Below are 20797 nucleotides of genomic sequence, written 5' to 3' on the forward strand. Positions count from 1 at the left end.
GAGACTTTTTAATAATGGATTAAGGGTAGGAGGGTAGTATTATTAAAACCGAAATTAGCTAGAGCCATCTTCAAGGAGGAACAAAATTTCAAAAACATGTTGGGATGGATATTTAGTCACCAGCTGAGTTCTACATTTCTATTGATCGACGAATTCTTTAAATCATAATGTTCACCTTCAGGACACCTGAAAGATGTCTGATGGCAGCTTAGTTGAGGAGAAAATTCGCATTTCATTTGACAACAGACTGAATATGAAATCAGAGAGAATGTATCAACTCCGAGAACACAACTCAAGTTTTCCCAGGCTGCTCTGCAGCGGGAAGCTGGATCATCAGTGACCCAGAAAGAATGAAGGGTAGAATAAGAAAAGGCCGGAGAAACTAAACCAACTGCATGAGCATCAAGTCCTGCGAAAGGGCTCATTCTAAAATGCTTGCTTCATTCAAAACTCCTTTCCGATAAAAAAGAATATGGATGGCATTAACCCAAACTGGCCGAGATCCTCCCTCGGAGTCCAGAGAGAGGTTATGAGAACAGAACTCTGACTTGGGCACGCGGAAGAAACACGGATGCTCCCACCTAGCGCCCAGGCAGCGGTCCCCGGGCCCCACCCGCAGCCACCTGCAGCGCAGTTCGGCGCGGCCCCACCCCCGGCAACGCCTCTTGTCATCCTGTCATCCCTAAGCAACTGCCCCTTCCCCAGCCAGGCTGCCGCTCACCAGCTCCTCGGGGGTGCGGCTCTCGCGTTCACCGCAGCAGCAACACCACCTGCAGCAGCAGCACACGGACCCCCTGCACCCCGCCATCTTCCTCCTTTCCTGCCACTCCGGACCACCTAGGCCAACCCCCCCTCCCTCCCAGGATCGCGCCTCACGTGACTGGCCCCGGAAGGGTCACGTGGCCCTCTCGAGCTCTGGGTCGGGAGACAGGGAGTGGCTGCAGACGGGTGGGGCGAGAGCTCGCGTCACATGACGCAGTACTTGGCTGGCTTCCCAAGGGACCTCCGGGCGCGGCCATGTTGGGGCGGGACTTCCGGCCATAGTCTTTTGTGGCTTCCGCCTGCCGCTGGTCCGGTTTCCCTTAGCAACCGACAGCTACGCCCCGCCTTCTCTGCCTGCGCGAGGGAGGTGGCACCCGGGCCGCCCGCGATCTGACGCAGGAGGTAATGCAAAAGGCTTGGGACGCCGGGGAGGGATTCGCGGAGTCGGGAACACCCCACCGCAGGCTGGACCTGTGGTCGAGCAGTTAGGGGTTGGCCCGCCCTCTGCACGTGAAGGCTCGGTGGCTCTTAAGGGCCTATGAACTCATGGTGGCTGTCACCCCAGCCCCACTACCCGCACGAAGGTATCCCAAAGTTAAAGGAGTTCTGGATCTGGGGCAGTGATCCAGCCCCTGCAGCCGTCTGGGACCCGCACCCCCGCCACGGCCTGTGACCCATTGACCAGGTGACCCGATTCCCATCCCTCAGGCCAAGGTGGCTGCCTACCATAGTGTCTGTCTGTCTAGCTCTCTCGCTCGTTCTCTGGGATTTTGTTTGGTTTGTTTCTCGAGACAGTTTCTCAGCTGTTCTGGAACTCTCTCTGTAGATCAGGCCTCGAACTCAGAGATCCATTGCCTCCTGAGAGCTGGGATTAAATATGTGCGCTGTCATGCCTGGTTGCCACAGTCTTCTTAAACCTGCCTCCCTGGAAAGGCACAGTGGACCCTTAGCTTCGACCCCCGGATGCCCATAGCGTCCTGCCGTTCACACACGTCTATCACAACGCTTCTGGGAGTGGTGGGCTCAGTGTTTGTCAGTCTTAATTAAAGGATCAGTAGGTGGCAGCAGGGCATTTTGAGACTGATGTGGAGGTCTTGACAGTTTTGGGCCCAGTGAGTACTGCCTGTTTTACTACTCTGCCAAGCAGTGGGGATGCCACACCTGAGACTGGTCTTTCTGGTCCCAGTCTCAGGCAGGGGACAGTAGAAGGGTAAAGAAATTTATGTCAGTTCACAGTCTCAACCTTGCGTGATATGGGAGCTCAACTAGTAATGGATAGCCGGTGGGTGCTGGTTGATATATGGCTCGTATTAGAAATGCGTAGACCATGCCGGGCGGTGGTGGTGCACGCCTTTAATCCCAGCACTTGGGAGGCAGAGGCAGGCGGATTTCTGAGTTCGAGGCCAGCCTGGTCTACAGAGTGAGTACCAGGACAGCCAGGGCTACACAGAGAAACCCTGTCTCGAATAAAACAAACAAACAAACAAACAAACAAACAAAAAAAGAAATGCATAGACCTTGGAGCAGTTTGCTGTGCCTGAGTCAGCAGCTCCTCTGGTTTTGTTCCAGCTGTGAAAACGAGGCATCTCCCTTGCGTGGAGGAGGAAGGCCTTTCTCCCCCTCTATAAGAACCTGGCAGTTCTAGGTCAGAACAGAAGTGGCGCTCTGCCAGATCTGGAGCCCGGGCGGGGGAAGGAGCAATGGGCTTCTTCAATTCTTGAGGCTGAGAACCAAAATGGTACGTTGACTTTGAGGGGGAAGTTTCCGGGAAGAAACGAACCTGACCTGGCCATTCCTCTGTTGCTCCACGTCACCACACAGATAGCCACTACTGTGTTTGCCCATCACTGTGCAGTGGTAGTGTTTGCTTGTCTTTTCCAGACTACACTGCAATATGGCCCTGTGCCCTGTTGGAAGTGCATATGCGGTAGACTGTGGTCACTGATCCTTTTGGCTTCATTGGCGTGTTTAGGGAGAGCTGCTAGCAGGGCAGGCGCAAATGGGGCAACCTTTGTTCAGAGTTGGACATATATCCCTACCTACCCTTGGTGACTTCAGTTCATCTGCCTCTGTAGCCCAGCCCCTGGCAAGTTCCAACTCCCAACACAACAGTCTTTTTGAAGTAGTGTGGTCTCAGGAGATCAGGCTGCCTAGCCATGCTGCAGAAAGCCCATAACAAGTTCCAGGCGGGGCCAGCCACAGTGAGCTGTGGGGGAAATCTAATGATCCTGAATGGCTAATAGCCTAATCTCCACTAACCCCTGCAGTCGCTGCCTGCTCCTCCCCTCCCCCATTCATCTTCCTTCTCCAGCCTGGAAACCTTACTCCCCGCCCCTTTGCGTGGCCCCAGCTTCGGGGCTCTTTGTCACAGCTCCGCCCAGTTGGGCACACCCTCCAGGAAAGGTTCCTTCCCCACTCTCACTCTGTGTCTAAGCAGATTGGGATGAACCGTCAAAAAGCCAAGGTCCTCCCAGCTGGGCACTGTTATCCATCCCTGGGGATGTGGGCCTCAGAGGCTGGCTGCGTGAGGCTTTCTGTGCCACCTTCGATCAGGTAGCTGTCGCCAAGGATCCGTGAGCTGAAGGACCCAAGAGCCGCTCTGTGCTTAGTGGGAGGTGGTCATACAAAGAGCCAGACGACAGCAGGGGGGCAAAGCACATGGAGCCTCTGGGTAGGAGCTGCGTGACTCTCATCCCTGCTGGCTGACAAAGCAGTGACCGCCACCAGAGCTGCTGGCTCAGGTGTTGGGTGTGCATGGGGTTTGGCTACCAGCCCCTCTAACACCCCCGGCCCCGACCCCGACCCTCTACAGCAGGAATCCGGCTATGGTGAACGAGGCCAGAGGAAGTGGCAGCCCCAACCCCCGATCTGAGGGCAGCAGCAGTGGCAGCGAGAGTCCCAGGGACAGTTCGAGATGTTCCACCCCCAGCCTGGACCCAGACCGGCACGAGAGACTCCGGGAGAAGATGAGACGCAGAATGGACTCTGGTGACAAGTGGTTCTCCCTGGAGTTCTTCCCTCCTCGGACTGCTGAGGGAGCTGTTAATCTCATCTCGAGGTGAGTGATGAGGTTAATAATAGGGGTCAGCGCAGGGGAACATGAGCTGCCCTTTAACCCGGTAGGAAAAGGCACTGGGGAGGGGAGGCAGGAAGAAGCAGAGGCGAGACAGGAGTTTAGTCTGCGACTTATAACTTCTTGTCTGTGAAAGTCCCTCGGAAGCAGCGTTAGATATGTTTGGACGCACTCTCAGTAAGCCAAAAATGTTCATTTTCAGGCTGCATTCTTTGGCAGAGCTTCGGGCTGGCTCCTGAGGAGCTTAGGAAGTCAACCACAATCCAGGGAATGTGTTGAGCTAGCTGGACGCAGAGAGCGCTTTTCCAAATCAGGAAACACCACATGCTTTGTGATAGCACTTTCTGAATTCCAGTTCCTTTTCTTCAAGTCAAAGAGTGATTTGCTAGGACCACAAGACCCCTATGCTACACCCCACAGAATCACAAAGGTGAGAGAAGGGAAAGCCAGGCATATTGGTAACTAACGCCTCAATCCCAATACTCAGAGGCAGGAGGATAATTGAGTTCAAAGCCAGCCTAGGCTACCTAGAAGCCAGGCCAGCCAGGCCAGCCAGCCCAGGTTATGTAATGACACCCTTAAGAAGGGGGAGGAATATAGCTAAATTGATGGAGTGAGTATATAGCTTGTCAGAAATCTTAAATTTGATCCCTAGCACTGCATAAACCAGGTGTGGGAACATGCCTGTAATCCCAGCGCTCAGGAGGCAAAAGCAAGCAGATCTGAAGTCAAGGATGGCCTGGTGGAGAGGCAGGCATGGTGGCACACAGCTTTATTCTCAGCACTTGGTAGGCAGCGGCAGGCAGATCTGTGAGTTTGAGCTCAGCCTGGTCTACATAGTGGGTTCTAGGACAGCCAGGGCTACATAGTTGGACCCTTGTCTTCAAAACAAACAACAAATGAAGAACATCCTTGGCTACATAGGGAGTTTGAGGTCAGCCTGGGCTACATGAGACCCTGTCTCAGAAACAACCACAAACATTAATGCCTTTTAATCCATATTTGTCATATGCTGCTTTCTCGGTCTTGAAATCAAGACCCTGATGTTTAAACACACCATTATAACATTATATAACTAGCATTTAACAGTGCTAGTGTCCACAAAAGCTTTTTTTTTTTTATGATGTATTTATTATTATATCTAAGTACACTGTAGCTGTCTTCAAGCACACCAGAAGAGGGCGTCAGATCTCATTACAGATGGTTGTGAGCCACCATGTGGTTGCTGGGATTTGAACTCAGGACCTCTGAAAGAGCAGTCAGTCCTCTTAACTGCTGAGCCATCTCTCCTGCCCCCCACAAAACCTTTTGAATCTAGTTCAGGAACTCAACCTTCCTCTGCAGTACTGTTGGCTGATGAAAAAGAGGCCATGGAGGCAACACAAGAGTCTGTTGATTTCTCTCTGCCTTCCCTAAAGTGCAGCTCTCTGCCCACCACTGCTGAGATTGCTCAACCCCCAGCTGTCAAGACTCTAAAAAGCTAGTGTGCTTCCCCCTGAGAAGCACAGAACGCATTCACACAAAATAGTGACATTGTTATACATCAGTGTGATAGCCATAGCTGTACTCATTGAGCTCAGAGCCTTCCTCTAAGCGCTGCACAACCATCTGACCCAGAACTTTAATGGGTGTCAAGTAGATACTGTTATCTGCCACATCTGACAGACAGAGATACTGCGGCTAAGATGGAGTATTAGATAATGTGCCTGAGAAGCAAACTCTGGGCTCTGATACCAACTAGCTTTATCTGCTGCTCCAGCTCCCTGTCCAGGGAGGACAAGTGAGCTCCTGCTTTCCCCAGGAGTCCTGCTTAAGGAAGAAATCCCCTACAGGTTTGACCGGATGGCAGCAGGGGGCCCCCTCTTCATAGACGTTACCTGGCACCCAGCTGGAGACCCTGGCTCAGACAAGGAGACCTCGTCCATGATGATTGCCAGCACAGCAGTAAACTACTGTGGCTTGGAAACCATCCTGCACATGACCTGCTGCCAGCAGCGCCAGGAGGAGATTACAGGCCATCTGCACAGAGCCAGGCAGCTCGGCCTGAAGAACATAATGGCGCTGAGGGGAGGTGTGACGCCTGCACCCCTCCTCTTTGGGTTCTTGCTTTCCTGAAGGCTTCTCTTGTCCCCAGACAAGTCATTTACTTTCCCTGGGCTCTGCACTAAACACATCCAGGGTCAGCTTGCTGCAGAGGAATCAGTGATGGTTGTGGGTAATGAGTCCATTTGTGGGTGTCCCACAAGTGGTGTGGCCGCTTCTACAGCTTGACCTGTATACAGTTCAGCTGGGATGTGGCTTTTGCCTGATAATCCTCTGTTACAGTTACACAGGGACATCAGTTTGCTGTGGCACTGTCTGGCCTAGTCATAGAGCGAGTGCTGTGTTGGAATTTCCCAGGAGCAACTGGGCGCTTACTATCTTCAGGGCACTCAAGAGTGGGAGGGGGGAGCCTGATTGGAGGGGGTGGGATCTGTGGCTTCTGCTGCCACCACAGAACTCATGATGAGTAGAAAATCCACCCAGAATCCAGGAGCTCTGAGTGAGCAGAGGGGTGGGAAGGGTGTCTGACCACACCCAGGGCATCAGGGTGAGGCCAGGCTCAGGGCAGAGTAAGCCTTAGTGGACATTTGACCAATGACCACTGCTCAGCATGTCCTACTTGCCAGGTGTCAGGCTAGACTCACATAATGAGAAGTCTCTGCCTTTGAGGGACCCTCAGCCAAGTGTAGGTGTAGGCAGAGGGAACAAGATGATTCTGGAGGTCAGGGGACACCCAGTGACCATGACCTCCAGCAACCCTGCAGACCCTGTAGGTGACCACTGGGAAGCAGAGGAAGGAGGCTTCAGCTATGCCACAGACCTGGTGAAGCACATCCGGAACGAGTTTGGCGACTATTTTGACATCTGTGTGGCAGGTGAGTGAGGACAGAGAGGGGACAGGATGAGAGGATAGCTAGCCGGTCTTCAGTTCAAGGCATGTTGATTGGGTGCATACAGAGTTGGGGGACACAGAGGTGAACCGAATGGCATCAGCCCTGGCCTCCTCCTGCCACCTGCTGCCCCGCAGCCCCACGCTACTCCCACACTCCCACTCCCAAAGCTTCCCTCTTCTGCCTTCTGTGCCTCATCTTCTCATGGGAGAGAGAGGAGAAGAGATGGGGAGGATGTGCTATGAAAGACTCCAGGCATAGGATCACTGGGCCTTGAAAGGTGTCAGAACTGCCGTCTTTCATTCCCTCTGTACCCACAGGGTCCTGGGCTGGCTTCTCACTGTGCATCTGCTGCATGAGATGCCCTCGTAGACATACTGTCCTGAGCCTGAGTCCTGCTTCTGTGTGTCGTCTGTCAGCTCCAGACAGCCCCTGCTCTAACTCTCCTCAGTGTTAGCTTTCATTTTCTAGAAAATGAGACTCACACTGGCTTAGCTCTAATCCTTGCACTAGGGGATGAGGAGGTGGGTAGAAGAGAAGGATACAAGTTCAAGGCCAGCCTGAACTTGTCTTAGAAATCCAGAGCTGGAGTGGGAAGCTGGTGGTGCAAGCTTTACTCCCAGCACTCGGGAGGCAGAGCAGGTGGATCTCTCTGAGTTCAAGGCCAGTCTGGTCTACATAGCTAATTCCAGGACAGCCAAGGCTACACAGAGAAACCCTGCCTAGAAAAAAGAAAGAATCCAGAGCTGTAGTTTGGTGCTAGTGTGTGTCAGGTCGCGGGATCCATCAGAGCTTGCCTTGTGTGTGCTAAGTCCTGGGTTCCATCCCCAGCATGGGCAAAATAGATAAATGAATAAATGCCTAAGTTATGGGGTAACATATCAAGTAGTAACATTTTATTCAGTGCATTCATGCATGCGTGTGTATGCGCACGTGTTCACAAGTCAAGGTCAGAGGCCAGCCTTCAGAAACAGTTCTCTTTCTATCATGTCAGTCCCAGGATTCAAACTCAGGTGGTCATGCTTAGCAGCAAGCACCTTTACCTTCTGAGCAACTCACAGGCCGTCGAGTAATATAATTTAAAAACAAAGTTTGCAGCTTTAGAAAATCATCATGTGTGAATGGGCTTTCCCCGACCTCCCGTGTGCACACATGCTCCTCTCAGCTGGCTAAGACTGGGAAACACTGCTAAGGAATCGAAGGAGCAGGCAGCTGCTCTGCTGGTCCCTGCTCCTGCTGGCCTGGATGCAGCAATCTGGGCTCTAGCTGTGGGTGTGAGGTGAGGGGACCTAGCCGAGCTGTGAGCTCACAGTTGTCAAGTGGTTCTGTGCTTCGCCTGCTGTAAAGTGAGTGGCAAAACTGTTAAAGCATCAAGCCTGGGGGTAGAGCAATGGGTCAGCAGCCAAGAGTGCACGCTCCTCCTGCAGAGAACCCTTCTAGCACGCATACACTGTGGCACCTGTACCATGTGGCTCACAAACATCTGTAACTCCAGCTCCAGGGAGCGAGTACTCTGTCCTGACCTCCATGGGCCCTGAACACACATATACACAGACACAGACACATAAATCTAAAAATAAACAAATAAAACTTTTTTTTAAGGTTTATTTTATGCATGAGTACACTACCATTGCTGTCTTCAGACACACCCGAGGAGGGCATCAGATGGTTGTGAGCCACCATGTGGTTGCTGGGAATTGAACACAGGACCTCAGGAAGAGCAGTTGGTGTTCTTAACCGCTCATAAGCAGCCCATTTAAAAACATTTTATTTGGGTGGCTGGAAAGATTGCTCACAACCATTTGTAATGGGGTCTGGTGCCCTCTTCTGGTGTGTCTGAAGAGAGCAATGGTGAATACATAAAATAAAATTTTTTTTAAAAAAAATTTTTTTAAACTACCAAGCTGGTCATGGAAAAAAAAAAGAGCATAGCAAAGTGACCGGAGCCCAGCTGTGGGCCCGCGTGGATTTGACCGAAGCCCAGCTGTGGGCCCGCGTGGATTTGACCGAAGCCCAGCTGTGGGCCCGTGTGGATTTGCCTGGCAATGCTCAGACTGCTTAGGCTTCAGACATTTCCCACTGGATAGAGCTTTGCTGTTCAGAGTTGAAGCTCTGGTGCCTGATCTCCACACAATAGTTCTTTCTATCTACCCTTGGCGACTTGGTTTCTTAAAATGACCTTACGACAGTGAAGCAGCTTGGCTTCCAGACTGCTCTGCCTTCAGGTTGGCTCTGCTCAGCTCTGCTCCTGCAGAGCTCAGGCAGGGGATTATCTCTACCTCTCCCTACCCCTCTCTGTCCTTCTCTCCCCCTCCCCCCTCTGAGGTTGCCTCAAAGCTGTGCCTTCCTGCCTTTCTGCCTGGGTAAGGCTCTCCCTACCCCCAGCCCGAGGTTGCCACAGAACTGTGCTGTCTGTCTCCTGGGTAAGGCTTCTAATGAGTTTGGTTGGTCATCTTTTTTTTTTTAACTTATTTTATGTATATGAATACATTGTAGTTGTCTTCAGATACACCAAAAGAGGGCATCAGATCCCATTACAGATGATTGTGGAGCCACCATGTGGTTGCTGGGAATTGAACTCCAGACCTATGGAAGAGCAGTCAGTGCTCTTACCTACTGAGTCATCTCTCCAGCCCCCAGAAATGTGTAGCCCAAACTGGCCTTGAACTTGTGATCCTCCTGCCTCTGTCTCCTTCAGCAAATCCTACCAGGATGTGCTTTACCACAACCTGCAAGTTTGGTCATTGAAAGAAGGAGCTGTAGAGTTAACCAGCCACCAGTGGGATCAGACAGCCTCTGGTCCCAGTCTCGGTGGACTTGGAAATCCCATCTTCTGCATGGTCAGCTTAAGAGCATCCCACTGTCCCATCCCCCACCCCCACCCCTTGTATAATCAGACTGCAATGAAAAAAAAATACTTTTTGCTTCTTTATTTTGCGTGTGTGTGTGTGTGTGTGTGTGTGTGTGTGTGCATGCGTGTTTGCAAAAAGATAAGCCTGAACTGCTGAGCTATCTCTCCAGTGTCTCTATTCATTTCTTGAAGCAAAATTTTACATTCTTCAATTCTTCACATAGTGTGATTTTTTTAAGATTTATTTATAATAATAAGATTTATTTATAATAATATATAATAATTTATTTATAATATAATAATAATAATATAATATAACAAGTACACTAGCTGACTTCAGACACACCAGAAGAGGGCGTCAGATCTCATTACAGGTGGTTGTGAGCCACCATGTGGTTGCTGGGATTTGAACTAGGGACCTTCAGAAGAGCAGTCAATGCTCTTAGCCACTGAGCCATCTTGCTTGTCCCCTAGTGTGTTTTTAAATCATTACTTTCTTTTTTTTTAAAGATTTATTTATTTATTATATGTAAGTACACTGTAGCTGTCTTCAGACACTCCAGAAGAGGGCGTCAAATCTCATTACAGATGGTTGTGAGCCACCATGTGGTTGCTGGGATTTGAACTCAGGACCTTCGGAAGAGCAGCCAGTGCTCTTACCCACTGAGCCATGTCTCCAGCCCTAAATCATTACTTTCTACATATGTTTGTCCTGTCTACATGTATGGTCTGTGTGTCATGTGCATGCCTGTGCCCACAGAGGCCAGAAGGGGGTGGTCTGTAAAAGTAGTGAGTGCTTCTAACTGCTGAGCCATCTCTCCAGCCCTAATGTGATGCCCGCCTTTCAGTGTTCAGAGGGATTTTAGTGTCATATATACTTTTTTTAAAAATTAAAAAAAAAAAAATGTTAAGGTTGCATGTGGTGCTGTTTTAAGCACAGCATTTGGGAGGCAAAGGCAGATAATCTCTTTGAATCCAGATTAGCCTCATCTCCAGAGTTCTAAGTCAGTCAAGGCTTCATAACTATACAATGAGACCCTGTCTCAAACACACACACACACACACACACTCAAAGAATACTTGCCTAACCTGCATAAGATGTTGAGTTCAATCTCCAACCAAAACCAAAAAACCCTACATGAATTAGGTCCTTAGGTCCAATGCTCAGAGCCGAGTCTGGCTTCCTAGAAACAATCCAGTTAGTATTCAGTGTGGCAGGCTGTCTGTGGCCTGTAGTGCAGGCCTGACCTGACTTGCCTTGCTGAGTGAGACCGGACAGTCCACTCCTCTCCTGGAGGCTCATCCATGGGGTCTGTGACACAGCAGTAGCTCAGATACCCACAATTCAGCTGTCCAAGCTGCTTCTGGGAAGAACGTATGCAGTGCCTGGACTACGGACTGCTCGGGCCCTGGCCGGGCTCTCTGATGCTTTCACTCCTTGAGCAGCTGAGACCAGCCTCCCCTACTCTCTTGTCTCCTGGTAGGTTACCCCAGAGGCCACCCTGATGCAGAGAGCTTCGAGGATGACCTGAAGCATTTGAAGGAGAAGGTGTCCGCAGGCGCCGACTTCATTATCACTCAGCTCTTCTTTGAGGCCAGCGCCTTCTTCAAATTTGTGAAGGCCTGCACAGAGATAGGCATCTCTTGCCCTATACTGCCTGGGATCTTCCCTATTCAGGTGAGGGGCTCGGGAGGACCTGATTCCCTCGGGTCAGGCAGAAGTTCTTCGTCAGTGGTGCTCAATACCCACTGGGAATTGTCCACACGATGCATTTGGTCACCGCATTTATCACCCTCAAGACAGTAGTGGAGTCTACAAAGGGCTTGTGTGCAGAGTTCTTGCTATCTCTCGTCAGTTTTGGCTAAGCTGAACCTCATGCACTTGTAATCCCAGCATTCTGGAGCTAGAAGAGGAGCAGGAGTCTGAGGCAGCCTTGGCTCCATGAGGCTATCTCAAAGCCAAAAAGCGTAACTTAGTGTTTTCAGTCTTGACTCTCACCAGATATATTTAATAAGGTAATCCCACAACTGAGTCCCCATACTCCACTTCTAGGCATTCTGATGTGACGACCTGTGATGGTTTATATATGCTTGGCCCAGGGAGTGGCACTATTTGGAGGTGTGGCCTTGTTGGAGTGGGTGTGGCCTTGTTGGAGTAGGTGTGGCCTGGTTGGAGTGGGCGTGTCACTACAGATGTGAGCTTTAAGAACTACTAGCGGCCTGGAAGTTAGTATTCTGCTAGCAGCCTTCAGATGAAGATGCAGAATTCTCAGCTCCTCCTGCACCATGCCTGCCTGGATGCTGCCATGTTCCCACCTTAATGATAATGGACTGAACCTCTGAACCTGTAAGCCAGCCCCAATTAAATGTTGTCCTTTATAAGTCTTGCCTTCAGACCTGGCTTTATAAGTTCAGCCAGGTGGTGGTAGTGCACGCCTTTGATCCCAGCACTTGGGAGGCAGAGGCAGGCAGAGGCCAGCCTGGTCTACAGAGTGAGTTTCAGGACAGCCAAGGCTATACAGAGAAACTCTGTCCAAAGCAAAACAAAACAAATAAGTCTTGCCTTGGTCATAGTGTCTGTTCACAGCATTAAACCCTAACTAAGACACAACCTGAGGTGGGATCTATGATTTAAACCTTAAGTTTGGCAGATGACTGGCTGGTGAGGCTTAGGAGTAACTGAGTTAGATAACTGCTGTGTTGAGCTTAAGGCCTGGCTTGGGCTGATGGCAGGAATGCAGTGCAGCAGGCCACTCCCGGACTCTACAAATGAGAGAAAGTAGGGCGGGCCAAGCACTGCCTTGCAATACCATCTGCCTTTCCCAGGCCCTTCCCCATGAAACTGATTAGCCAAGAGACCAGGAAGGAGATAAAGTGGAACATGGGCCAGAGATGACCCCATGCCCCTTGTGTCTTGGACAGGGCTACACCTCCCTTCGGCAGCTTGTAAAACTGTCCAAACTGGAGGTGCCACAGATGATCAAGGATGTAATTGAGCCGATCAAAGACAACGATGCTGCCATCCGCAACTATGGCATTGAACTGGCTGTGAGCTTGTGCCGGGAGCTGCTGGACAGTGGCTTGGTGCCAGGCCTCCACTTCTATACCCTTAACCGCGAGGTGGCCACCATGGAGGTGCTAAAGCAACTGGGCATGTGGACCGAGGACCCCAGGTAAGAAGTGGAAGCTGGGGGAATATCCCATGAGAGTCAGAGCAGCCCAAGTGCTGGACCAGCCACTGAGGACGCCCTTAGCCATAGCCAGCAGGGTCACCCAGTTCCAGCCTCCACCTCAGGGAGGGCTGCCACATGCAGCAATGTTCACAGCGAGGTGGCGGTGGCCAAGCTTGGTGAGTTCCTCTAGCTTAGTCCACCTAAGCCCTTGGCTTTTCCCTCTTCCTTCTCACCAGACGTCCCCTGCCCTGGGCTGTCAGTGCACACCCCAAGCGCCGGGAGGAAGATGTGCGTCCCATCTTCTGGGCCTCCAGACCAAAGAGCTACATCTACCGCACACAGGGCTGGGATGAGTTTCCTAACGGCCGCTGGTGAGGAGAGAAGCCACTTCTTGTTTGGAATTGCTGGTGTCTGGGTGGAATTAGGGACAGGATTACACAGTGCCTTGTCCCCTATGTCCCTGCCAGGGGTAATTCTTCCTCGCCAGCCTTTGGGGAGCTGAAAGACTACTACCTCTTCTACCTGAAAAGCAAGTCCCCCAGGGAGGAGCTGCTGAAGATGTGGGGTGAGGAGCTCACCAGTGAAGAGAGTGTCTTTGAAGTCTTTGAACACTACCTCTCAGGAGAGCCGAATCGCCATGGCTACAGAGTGAGTGTGGTGAGGAAACAGCCAGCCTTGACTCAGCCTTGGGCTGGACGTGGGGCTGAGCGATCCCCTACTGGAGATGTGCACCTCAGCTGAGGGAGGGGCTGAGACCCCACTGAGGAGCCCATAGAGACAGAAAGGGGAAACAGCACAGGTCCAGACTCAGTGCTGCCCTAGTGAGTGCCCTAGCTCAGCTCACCTTGCCCTGCAGGTAACCTGCCTGCCCTGGAACGATGAACCCCTGGCAGCAGAAACCAGCCTGATGAAGGAAGAGCTGCTACGAGTGAACAGGCTGGGCATCCTCACCATCAACTCCCAGCCCAACATCAATGCAAAGCCGTCCTCAGACCCTGTTGTGGGCTGGGGCCCCAGTGGGGGCTATGTCTTCCAGAAGGTATGCTAGAATGCTTGAAGGTACTCAACCTGACCAGTACTCAATTTCCCCAGAGACTGACACAGATCCCTGGTCTTTCCCCTCTGGCCCTGCATTCTGAATGAATTATAGAGCAGAGCAAGTAACAGGCTCTGTGAGTACCAGTTTGTCCTATAAAATGGGGCAAGGGGTATTTTACATTCTGGGGCAAAATATAATAAAGAATATGACAAGATCTGCCTGGAGGAAGAACCAGGAAACAGTCAGCTCCCAGGAGCTCTGAGTGCTGACGAGATTAGCCCCAGCCGTGCTGGGCTAAATTACTCTGGAGCAAGGCCTGGGGCCTTGGAAGACCTGGATTTAGGTCCACTTCTGCCGTTCCCCTTGGTATAGCCCCAAACCTGGCTTCCTCCTCTGGGTAAATGTACCCACCCTGCAGTATTCTAAACATTCTAAAAAATGAAGGCAGAGGCCCTCTGCAGACAGAAGCACCTTGCCCAGCCCTATGATTATCATTCTCATCCAATAGCTGGGGAAGCTGGCCTGTGCCAGGCTCCTCCCTCATCCTAAGCTTGCTAGAGTGGCTGCCTCTATTCAGCTCCTAACAGGCTTCTCTTTAGTGGCTGGCTGGGAGAGGGGGCTTGTACGTCCCTTGGACCACGCCACTCACAGAGAAGCCTCTTTCCTTCTGCATTCACCGAACTCCACGGTTCACCCTGGTCCACACCAAAGCCTTCACTGTTCCACACGTTATTGATGGTCCTCTCCCTGGATGGCTAGGAGAAGAGGCATCTAGCTGCGAGACGGTGTGGACAGATCTAGTCAGATGTGGACTTAGATTGGAGCAGGGTGAGAAGGCAGAGATCGGCAAGGGGCAGGGTTGACATGATGGGTGTATTCTCCCTCAGGCCTACCTAGAGTTCTTTACCTCCCGTGAAACTGTGGAGGCTCTTCTGCAAGTGCTGAAGACATACGAGCTGCGAGTCAACTACCACATCGTGGATGTGAAGGTAAGCCAGCTCCCGGCTTAGATGGAGCAAGGCTGGAGAACACCTACCTTTAGCCTAAGCCAGGCATACTGTACAAGGCAGACAGACCAGATGGAGGCAGGCCCCAGATTGCGAGGCAGATGAATATAGGCCACGACAAATCTGTGTAAGTGGGAGAGGCAGATTCAATGTAGGATGTTCCAGGCTCCAGGAGAGAAGCCTCACTGGCAAGGTCAGGGTTTCTAGAAGGGATCCCATGTGGGCTGAGCCTGTGTGCAGGTGTGTGTGTACACCTGCGTGCGTGTGCACTCGCCTGAAGGCCAGAGGAGGATGTCTGGTGTCCTGATGTGTCACTCTTCGCTTTATTCCCTGGAAACAGTATCTCTCACTGACCCCAGAGCTGTGTTGACAACATGCCTCAGCAATCCACCACCCATCTACCCATGCAGTGCTAGGGTGACAGGCACATGCAGAGCCATGCACAGCTCTTTACATGGGTACTGGGATCCAAATGTGCCAAGCCTCTCACCCACTGTACTACGTCCCCAGGCCCTGGTATGAATCTTTAAGGACAAAGACTAAGCAGAGGGCATTCGGGAGAGAAGACAGAGGAAAGGCTGTGTTTGCACTGCCTGTGGAGACTTCAGATGGAAGGGCGTGGTTGTTGGCCTGATGTCCTGCCTGAGGCCTAGAGCCTGCCTAAAGCAAAGGAGCCTCTCTCCCCAGGGCACAGTGGCTTGCCTCCATTTCTTTTTTCTTTCTTTTTTTTTGTTTTTTTTTGGGGGACGGGGTTTTTCTGTTTAGCCCTGGTTGTCCTCGAACTCACTCTGCAGACAATCAAGCTGGCCTCAAACTCAGAGATCCGCCTGCCTCTGGGACTAAAGATATGCACAATCACTGCCCAGCGCCTCCATTTCTTTTTACCAAGATCACAGCAGGCAACTATGAGAGTGGCAAGTACCATGGAACCTAGTGGGGACCCATGTGGCCCAGGTAGAAAGCAGGGCTGCTGCTGTAGGTCTAGATAAGCCACAGCAGAAAAGCCAGGTAATCCCAGCATTAGGTCAGCCAGTTGCTGGAGGATCTTAGTTCAAGGCCAGCCTGGATTATAAGCAAATCCTTGTTTTTTTGTTTTGTTTTGTTTTGGTTTTGTTTTTGTTTTTTCAAAAAGTGCAAAGCAGACTAGAAGTCCAGTCAGGATGCCTTTAGGGTTAAGTAGAGGGTGATGCTGTTTGTGGTGGCAGGCCAGGGGGGCAAATAAGCAGTGTGAGGTTGCTGTTGCCCTCCCTCACCCCTGCTCTGTTCTCAGGGAGAAAACATCACTAATGCCCCTGAGCTGCAGCCCAACGCTGTAACATGGGGCATCTTCCCTGGACGAGAGATTGTCCAGCCTACTGTGGTGGACCCCATCAGCTTCATGTTCTGGAAGGTAACTGAGTGGGAGGGCGTGTGCCTGGCTACCTTGAGAGCCCTGGGCAGAGAACAGTCCCAAATATGTGGCTGAAAACCATACCCCAGGCAAGATCGGCTTGGCCTAGGAAGCCGTATGTTACCACGTGGTGTTTATTTCTGGGCTGGCTGGAGTGGCAGTGGCTTGCTCTTGTCTGGGTAGCCTGCAGGGAGACAGCAGGAGCCCAGCCCCGGAGGTGCCAGCCTGCTGACCCTGCTCATGTGTCTGTCACACGTAGGATGAAGCCTTTGCTCTGTGGATCGAGCAGTGGGGCAAGTTATACAAGGAGGAGTCCCCATCCCGCATGATCATCCAGTACATCCATGACAACTACTTCCTGGTCAACCTGGTGGACAACGAGTTCCCGCTGGACAGCTGCCTGTGGCAGGTGGTAGAGGACACGTTTGCGCTGCTCAATAGGCAGACCGCGAAGAAAGAGACACAGGCCCCATGAGCCTGCATCCCGGTATCTTCCTCTCCTGGAGCCCCTTTCCCTCATCTCTCTACACAGGATAATGGCAGCTAGACTGGCAGGAAGCATCCAGGCTCTGGCTGGACCCGAGATGCCCCATCGAGGAGGCTGATGCTCTCTGCTCAAGCCCAGAGCCCATGTTCTTGCAGTGGCAAGCGCCTCCGTTCTCAAGGGAAGAGACCAGAGATTGCCCAGCCATTGCACCAAGGCAGCCTCTAGGAGGTGAACTTTGACCTGGGGTCTATGTGAGACAGACAGTAGGCACTCGTACTGAAGGAGGAAGTAGGAAGAAGTGTGGCAAATGAGGGCACAGAGACCTCCTCCCTACTCAGCGGACTACACACCAGGTCCCCAGGAGAGGCCTGGCTGGTGACACAAGCCTTTCTTGCCATCTTAGGCCCAAGAGTGTAGGAGTTCTGTCTCTTCCCCGGGGCTTCAGAAGGTTGGTTGTGTCTGTTCTGTGGCTGGGAAGAAAGTGCCCCTTCAGGGTTAAAAGCATTCTGTCCTCAGTGGAGGCTTGCTCTTGGCCTTGTTTTCTGTCCTCTCAACGAGATTCACCTGGGCAGGGCCCAGCTCTGCCCATGGCTGTGTGCAGCCCACTCCCTGGCTTCTGCACAGACTCCTGCCAGCTGCTGTCTTCTCTGTTCGGCCTAGACTGGGAGCTGTTCCTGGCACTCCTCCCCAGTCAGCCCTCAGGCCTGGCTGCCTGGGGCAGTGACTGGCAGGCACAGATGACTGCTCCCAGCCTGCTGGTCTTGTTTGAGGCAGGGAATGGGAGAAAGCTGTCCATAGAGCAACTTAGGTAGAGCAGGGGATTTCCCCTCCCCTCGTCTCCCAGGCCTGGGTGATTGCAGTGGAGAGCAGCCTTGGAGAGACTGAGCAGAAGCAGCCAGGGTGAGGAGGTCCTTTCATTCTGGCTCCTCCAACTGTGGGCCTGTTCCCTCCCTCGGAAGGCTGGGCTTGGTTCTGCTTATTTCTCAGGAACATTTCAGAGCTGCTGCTGGGCCCTACTCATCCCACGCCTGCTACATCTGAGCCACTATCAATGTTTCCAGGGGCACAGGCTGCTGCTGGTTCTTCTCCTGGGCTCTTGACAACCAGGTGCTGGTGCCACTTTTCAAAAGCCTAGAAGCAGGGCAGGACAGGAAATGCCACTTGTCTCAGGGCCTGTACTGGGCCTGTCAGACTGACACCTAAGCCATGTTCTGTGAGTCTCAACCAGAGGCCCTTCCCTCTGCCCTGGCAGCCAGCCCATCCTGTCCCTGCCCAAATATCTAGGCTCAGAATAGACTGGACCTGTGACCCGGGAAGCTGTGCCCAGTGACCTGCAAATAGACGCCTGTGCTGGACCAGCACGGGGAGCCACTGCCACAAGCAGCCTGGTTCTCAGAGTGAGTGAAATCGACACTGGGCTGGCCTTCAGGCCACTAGTCAAGGGCTCTAATGTCCAGGCTGTGTGCTCTGTAACCAGTGACCCACTCAACTGAATGAGGATAGCCCAGGGTGGTGAGCAGGGACACCCCTCCCCTCTCCCTGGCACTGGTCTTGGAAGGCTGGCTGGTTTAAGTGAGATAAAGTCACCTGGGAAAGGACCCAGCTATCTTCTCTCTGGTGTAGCTGAAGGTCCCTTTTCCACTTGTCCTCCAGGCCTGTCCCAGGTGTCATTGTCTGAGCTACAGAGAGAGTTGAGGAAAGACCCTCTGCCATCCTGCCAGCCCTGGCCCTTCTACTGCTGCCCCAGGGTGACAAGGGGCCATCATCTAAGAAATGTTAACAGATGAGAATACCTGAGCCCACCCCCTAAGGCTTTGGACATGAGATGTGGTTAGTGTCTCCAGTTAGCCAAGGCATAGATAGGATAATGGGAAGTTGCTCCCAAGGGCTCGGCTTAGTACAGAGGAACTAAGCTTACCTGCAGGCCAAGAACATCTAACCTCTTCAAGGGCGAAGACCAAGAGCCACAGGCTCTGCCGTCCTGCCAGAGTGGACTAACCACCCCTCCCATGCACAGCAGATCCTGCCCTAGCCACCTTTGAGGAGCCTGGCCTTGGCCCTGGAGGGCGCTGGTCTGACAGCCTCAGAGCTCACCTAGTCCTGTAGGGGGCCGGTGGAGGGCCCATGCAGGCAGTGGCAGCCAGACCTGAAGGGTTGGGCAGAGGGGTCTCTCTGTGTCACCTGGAAAGGAGAATTGGGTCAGGAGAGGATGATGCCTTGATTTAGAAGAACAGAAGCCCCGCTCAAGTCTCCAGGCTGTGGGCTGGCCCAAGGCGCTAATGGGGAAAGAAGGGAATTCTTCAAATAGCTGGGACACTCAGGAAGGGATGGACAGGGGAATTGTTTCAAAGGGCATGGCCTGAGGGTTGAGACCCAAGGACCCAGCTCCTTACTCAAATCCCAGGATGTGGTCCTCTGTATGCCTCTCCAATGTGGCCATGTCAGGCTGGGCAGCACATTCTCTATGACAGGTGGCCAGCAGCTGTGAGTCTGAAGGAACAGCAGGGGGGCAAGGATCAACTGCAGTGGGCTTGACCCTGCTGACCAAGAGGGAGTTCTGCCTGCCTCCTACCAGAGCAAGCTCCCACCTGTGTGTATAATGGGGTGTTTCACCTGACACCCAGGAGTCCCAAGACCCCCAGACGAGGCAAGCCACCAGTGTATGGCACTACTCCCTCTGACCATCCTCCCCGTTGGCTGAAGACATCTAAGCAGAGGCTGGCTCAATAATAGCTGCCCTGTGGTGGAGCTCAGGCTAGCCCTGAGATTGACATGCTCCTGAATTAAGCTTTAGGATGTTGCTCTCACATGTGGCCCGACTCCAAAGTCTGGGCTCCCAATTACTGCAATATACATAGGGGACTCCCAGTACCACACAATGGCTCACTACCTGGACGTGTGAGTACCTGTGGTAAAGAGCAGAACCCTGGGTACCATTCTCAGTGTCTGGTGTGTTTCTAGAAACCTGTTTATCAGCATATCAGCCTTGCCTTCACTAACAAGAAGAGAGCAAATGTATATATACTTTTAAAAGGTGGTAGTGTACTAGTGAAATTTCATGACGTTGAGGCATGGGGACCAGAGGCTGCCTCATGAGCTTGAAGCCACCTGGTGCATACAAGCTGGGCCCACAAAGCCTGTAACATCAACAGGTCAGACAGCACGAGACCCCACGAGACCCCATGGTGTCTTAACATCGACAGGTCAGACAGCACGAGACCCCATGGTGTCTTAACATCGACAGGTCAGACAGCATGAGACCCCATGGTGTCTTGCCACCCTGAGCCACGTGGGGACTCTGAAATCCAGCAACCTAGTCTTGCAAAGCCACTTTGATGATTTCTGTTCTTTCCAAAGTTAATTCTGTTCTTTCTGGCAGTCTGAAGCGAGACTCTTGGTGATGCCAAATTGTCCTTACGAACACTGTCTGTCTAGCCTGTCAGGATCTTGGGCTGAGTCCCCTAGTTACATCTACAGACCTCTAGGCAGTGCTGGTTCTTGCACCTGGCATTGTATTTATCTCTTCCCTCCTAATAGGCCATCAGTCTCTCACTGTGTGTCAGAGCTAAGAACTTCTGGTCTGAAGGTGACCTTTTGGTGCAAAAAAGGGGAAAAAAAACCTACTTTCTACTTTATTTTCTGTAATGAGCACATTTCATTTTTTCCAAAAAAAAAAATAAAATTGCTGTCTCCATACAGCTGTTTTTAAAGACTTAGCATGATTTGTGTGTGTGTGTGTGTGTGTGTGTGTGTGTTTGTGCGTGTGCGCACACCTCTGTGGAAGCCAGAACAAGTCACTGAGTCAACAGATCCCCTGGAGTTGGAGCTTCACAGGATTGTAAGCCACCAGTGTGGATGTGGGCGCTGGGAACCTAACTTGGGTCCCTCTAGGAAGAGCAACCAACTAGTTACCATGGAACCATCTCTCCAGTCCCCAGACTGTGCTTTAACTGAGTTTAAGGGCTTAGTGAATACTTGTCTAGCAAGGCTCTCTCTCTATTAGTGTCTGCGGTATGTGTGTGTGGTGGCCCTGCTGTGTTCTTGAAAGAACTCAAATCCGAAACCAGAGACTTAGCTCGCTG

The 20797-nt window shown here is 52.0% G+C and overlaps 2 protein-coding genes across 5 annotated transcripts in view; one reads left to right on the plus strand and one right to left on the minus strand.

The window, feature by feature from the left end:
- Clcn6 (chloride voltage-gated channel 6) overlaps positions 1–847 on the minus strand; it is a 33666-nt gene extending 32819 nt beyond the window's left edge. Inside the window, exon 1 of the mRNA XM_031379426.1 lies at positions 722–847. Coding sequence (XP_031235286.1) covers positions 722–808 — 87 coding nt within the window. The 5' untranslated portion in view covers positions 809–847. The remainder of the gene's footprint in view (positions 1–721) is intronic.
- Mthfr (methylenetetrahydrofolate reductase) lies at positions 679–20411 on the plus strand. 4 transcript variants are annotated; one of them, XM_031379428.1, is made up of 12 exons: positions 679–1164; positions 3575–3820; positions 5668–5906; positions 6643–6753; positions 11104–11297; positions 12542–12792; positions 13029–13163; positions 13260–13440; positions 13649–13831; positions 14719–14820; positions 16109–16228; positions 16488–20411. In XM_031379428.1, the coding sequence occupies exons 2-12, from the start codon at positions 3588–3590 to the stop codon at positions 16701–16703; spliced, it is 1965 nt and encodes a 654-aa protein (XP_031235288.1). In that variant the 5' UTR covers positions 679–1164; positions 3575–3587; the 3' UTR covers positions 16704–20411. The 4 variants fall into 4 exon arrangements, with proteins under 4 accessions (XP_031235288.1, XP_031235289.1, XP_031235290.1 ...); XM_031379429.1 differs by lacking the exon at positions 679–1164 and adding an exon at positions 1175–1447; XM_031379427.1 differs by lacking the exon at positions 679–1164 and adding an exon at positions 3118–3315.
- Positions 20412–20797: the final 386 nt, after the last annotated feature.

The sequence above is a fragment of the Mastomys coucha genome, unplaced genomic scaffold (assembly GCF_008632895.1).
Source record: "Mastomys coucha isolate ucsf_1 unplaced genomic scaffold, UCSF_Mcou_1 pScaffold18, whole genome shotgun sequence".
In the NCBI taxonomy this organism is placed as follows: domain Eukaryota; kingdom Metazoa; phylum Chordata; class Mammalia; order Rodentia; family Muridae; genus Mastomys; species Mastomys coucha.

Coding starts and splice junctions, on each gene's coding strand:
- Mthfr (XM_031379427.1), top strand. CDS start 3,206: ATGAACCGTCAAAAAGCCAAGGTCCTCCCAGCTGGGCACTGTTATCCA. Junction 3,316..3,574: donor TCTGTGCCACCTTCGATCAG/GTAGCTGTCGCC, acceptor GACCCTCTACAG/CAGGAATCCGGCTATGGTGA. Junction 12,793..13,028: donor ATGTGGACCGAGGACCCCAG/GTAAGAAGTGGA, acceptor CCTTCTCACCAG/ACGTCCCCTGCCCTGGGCTG.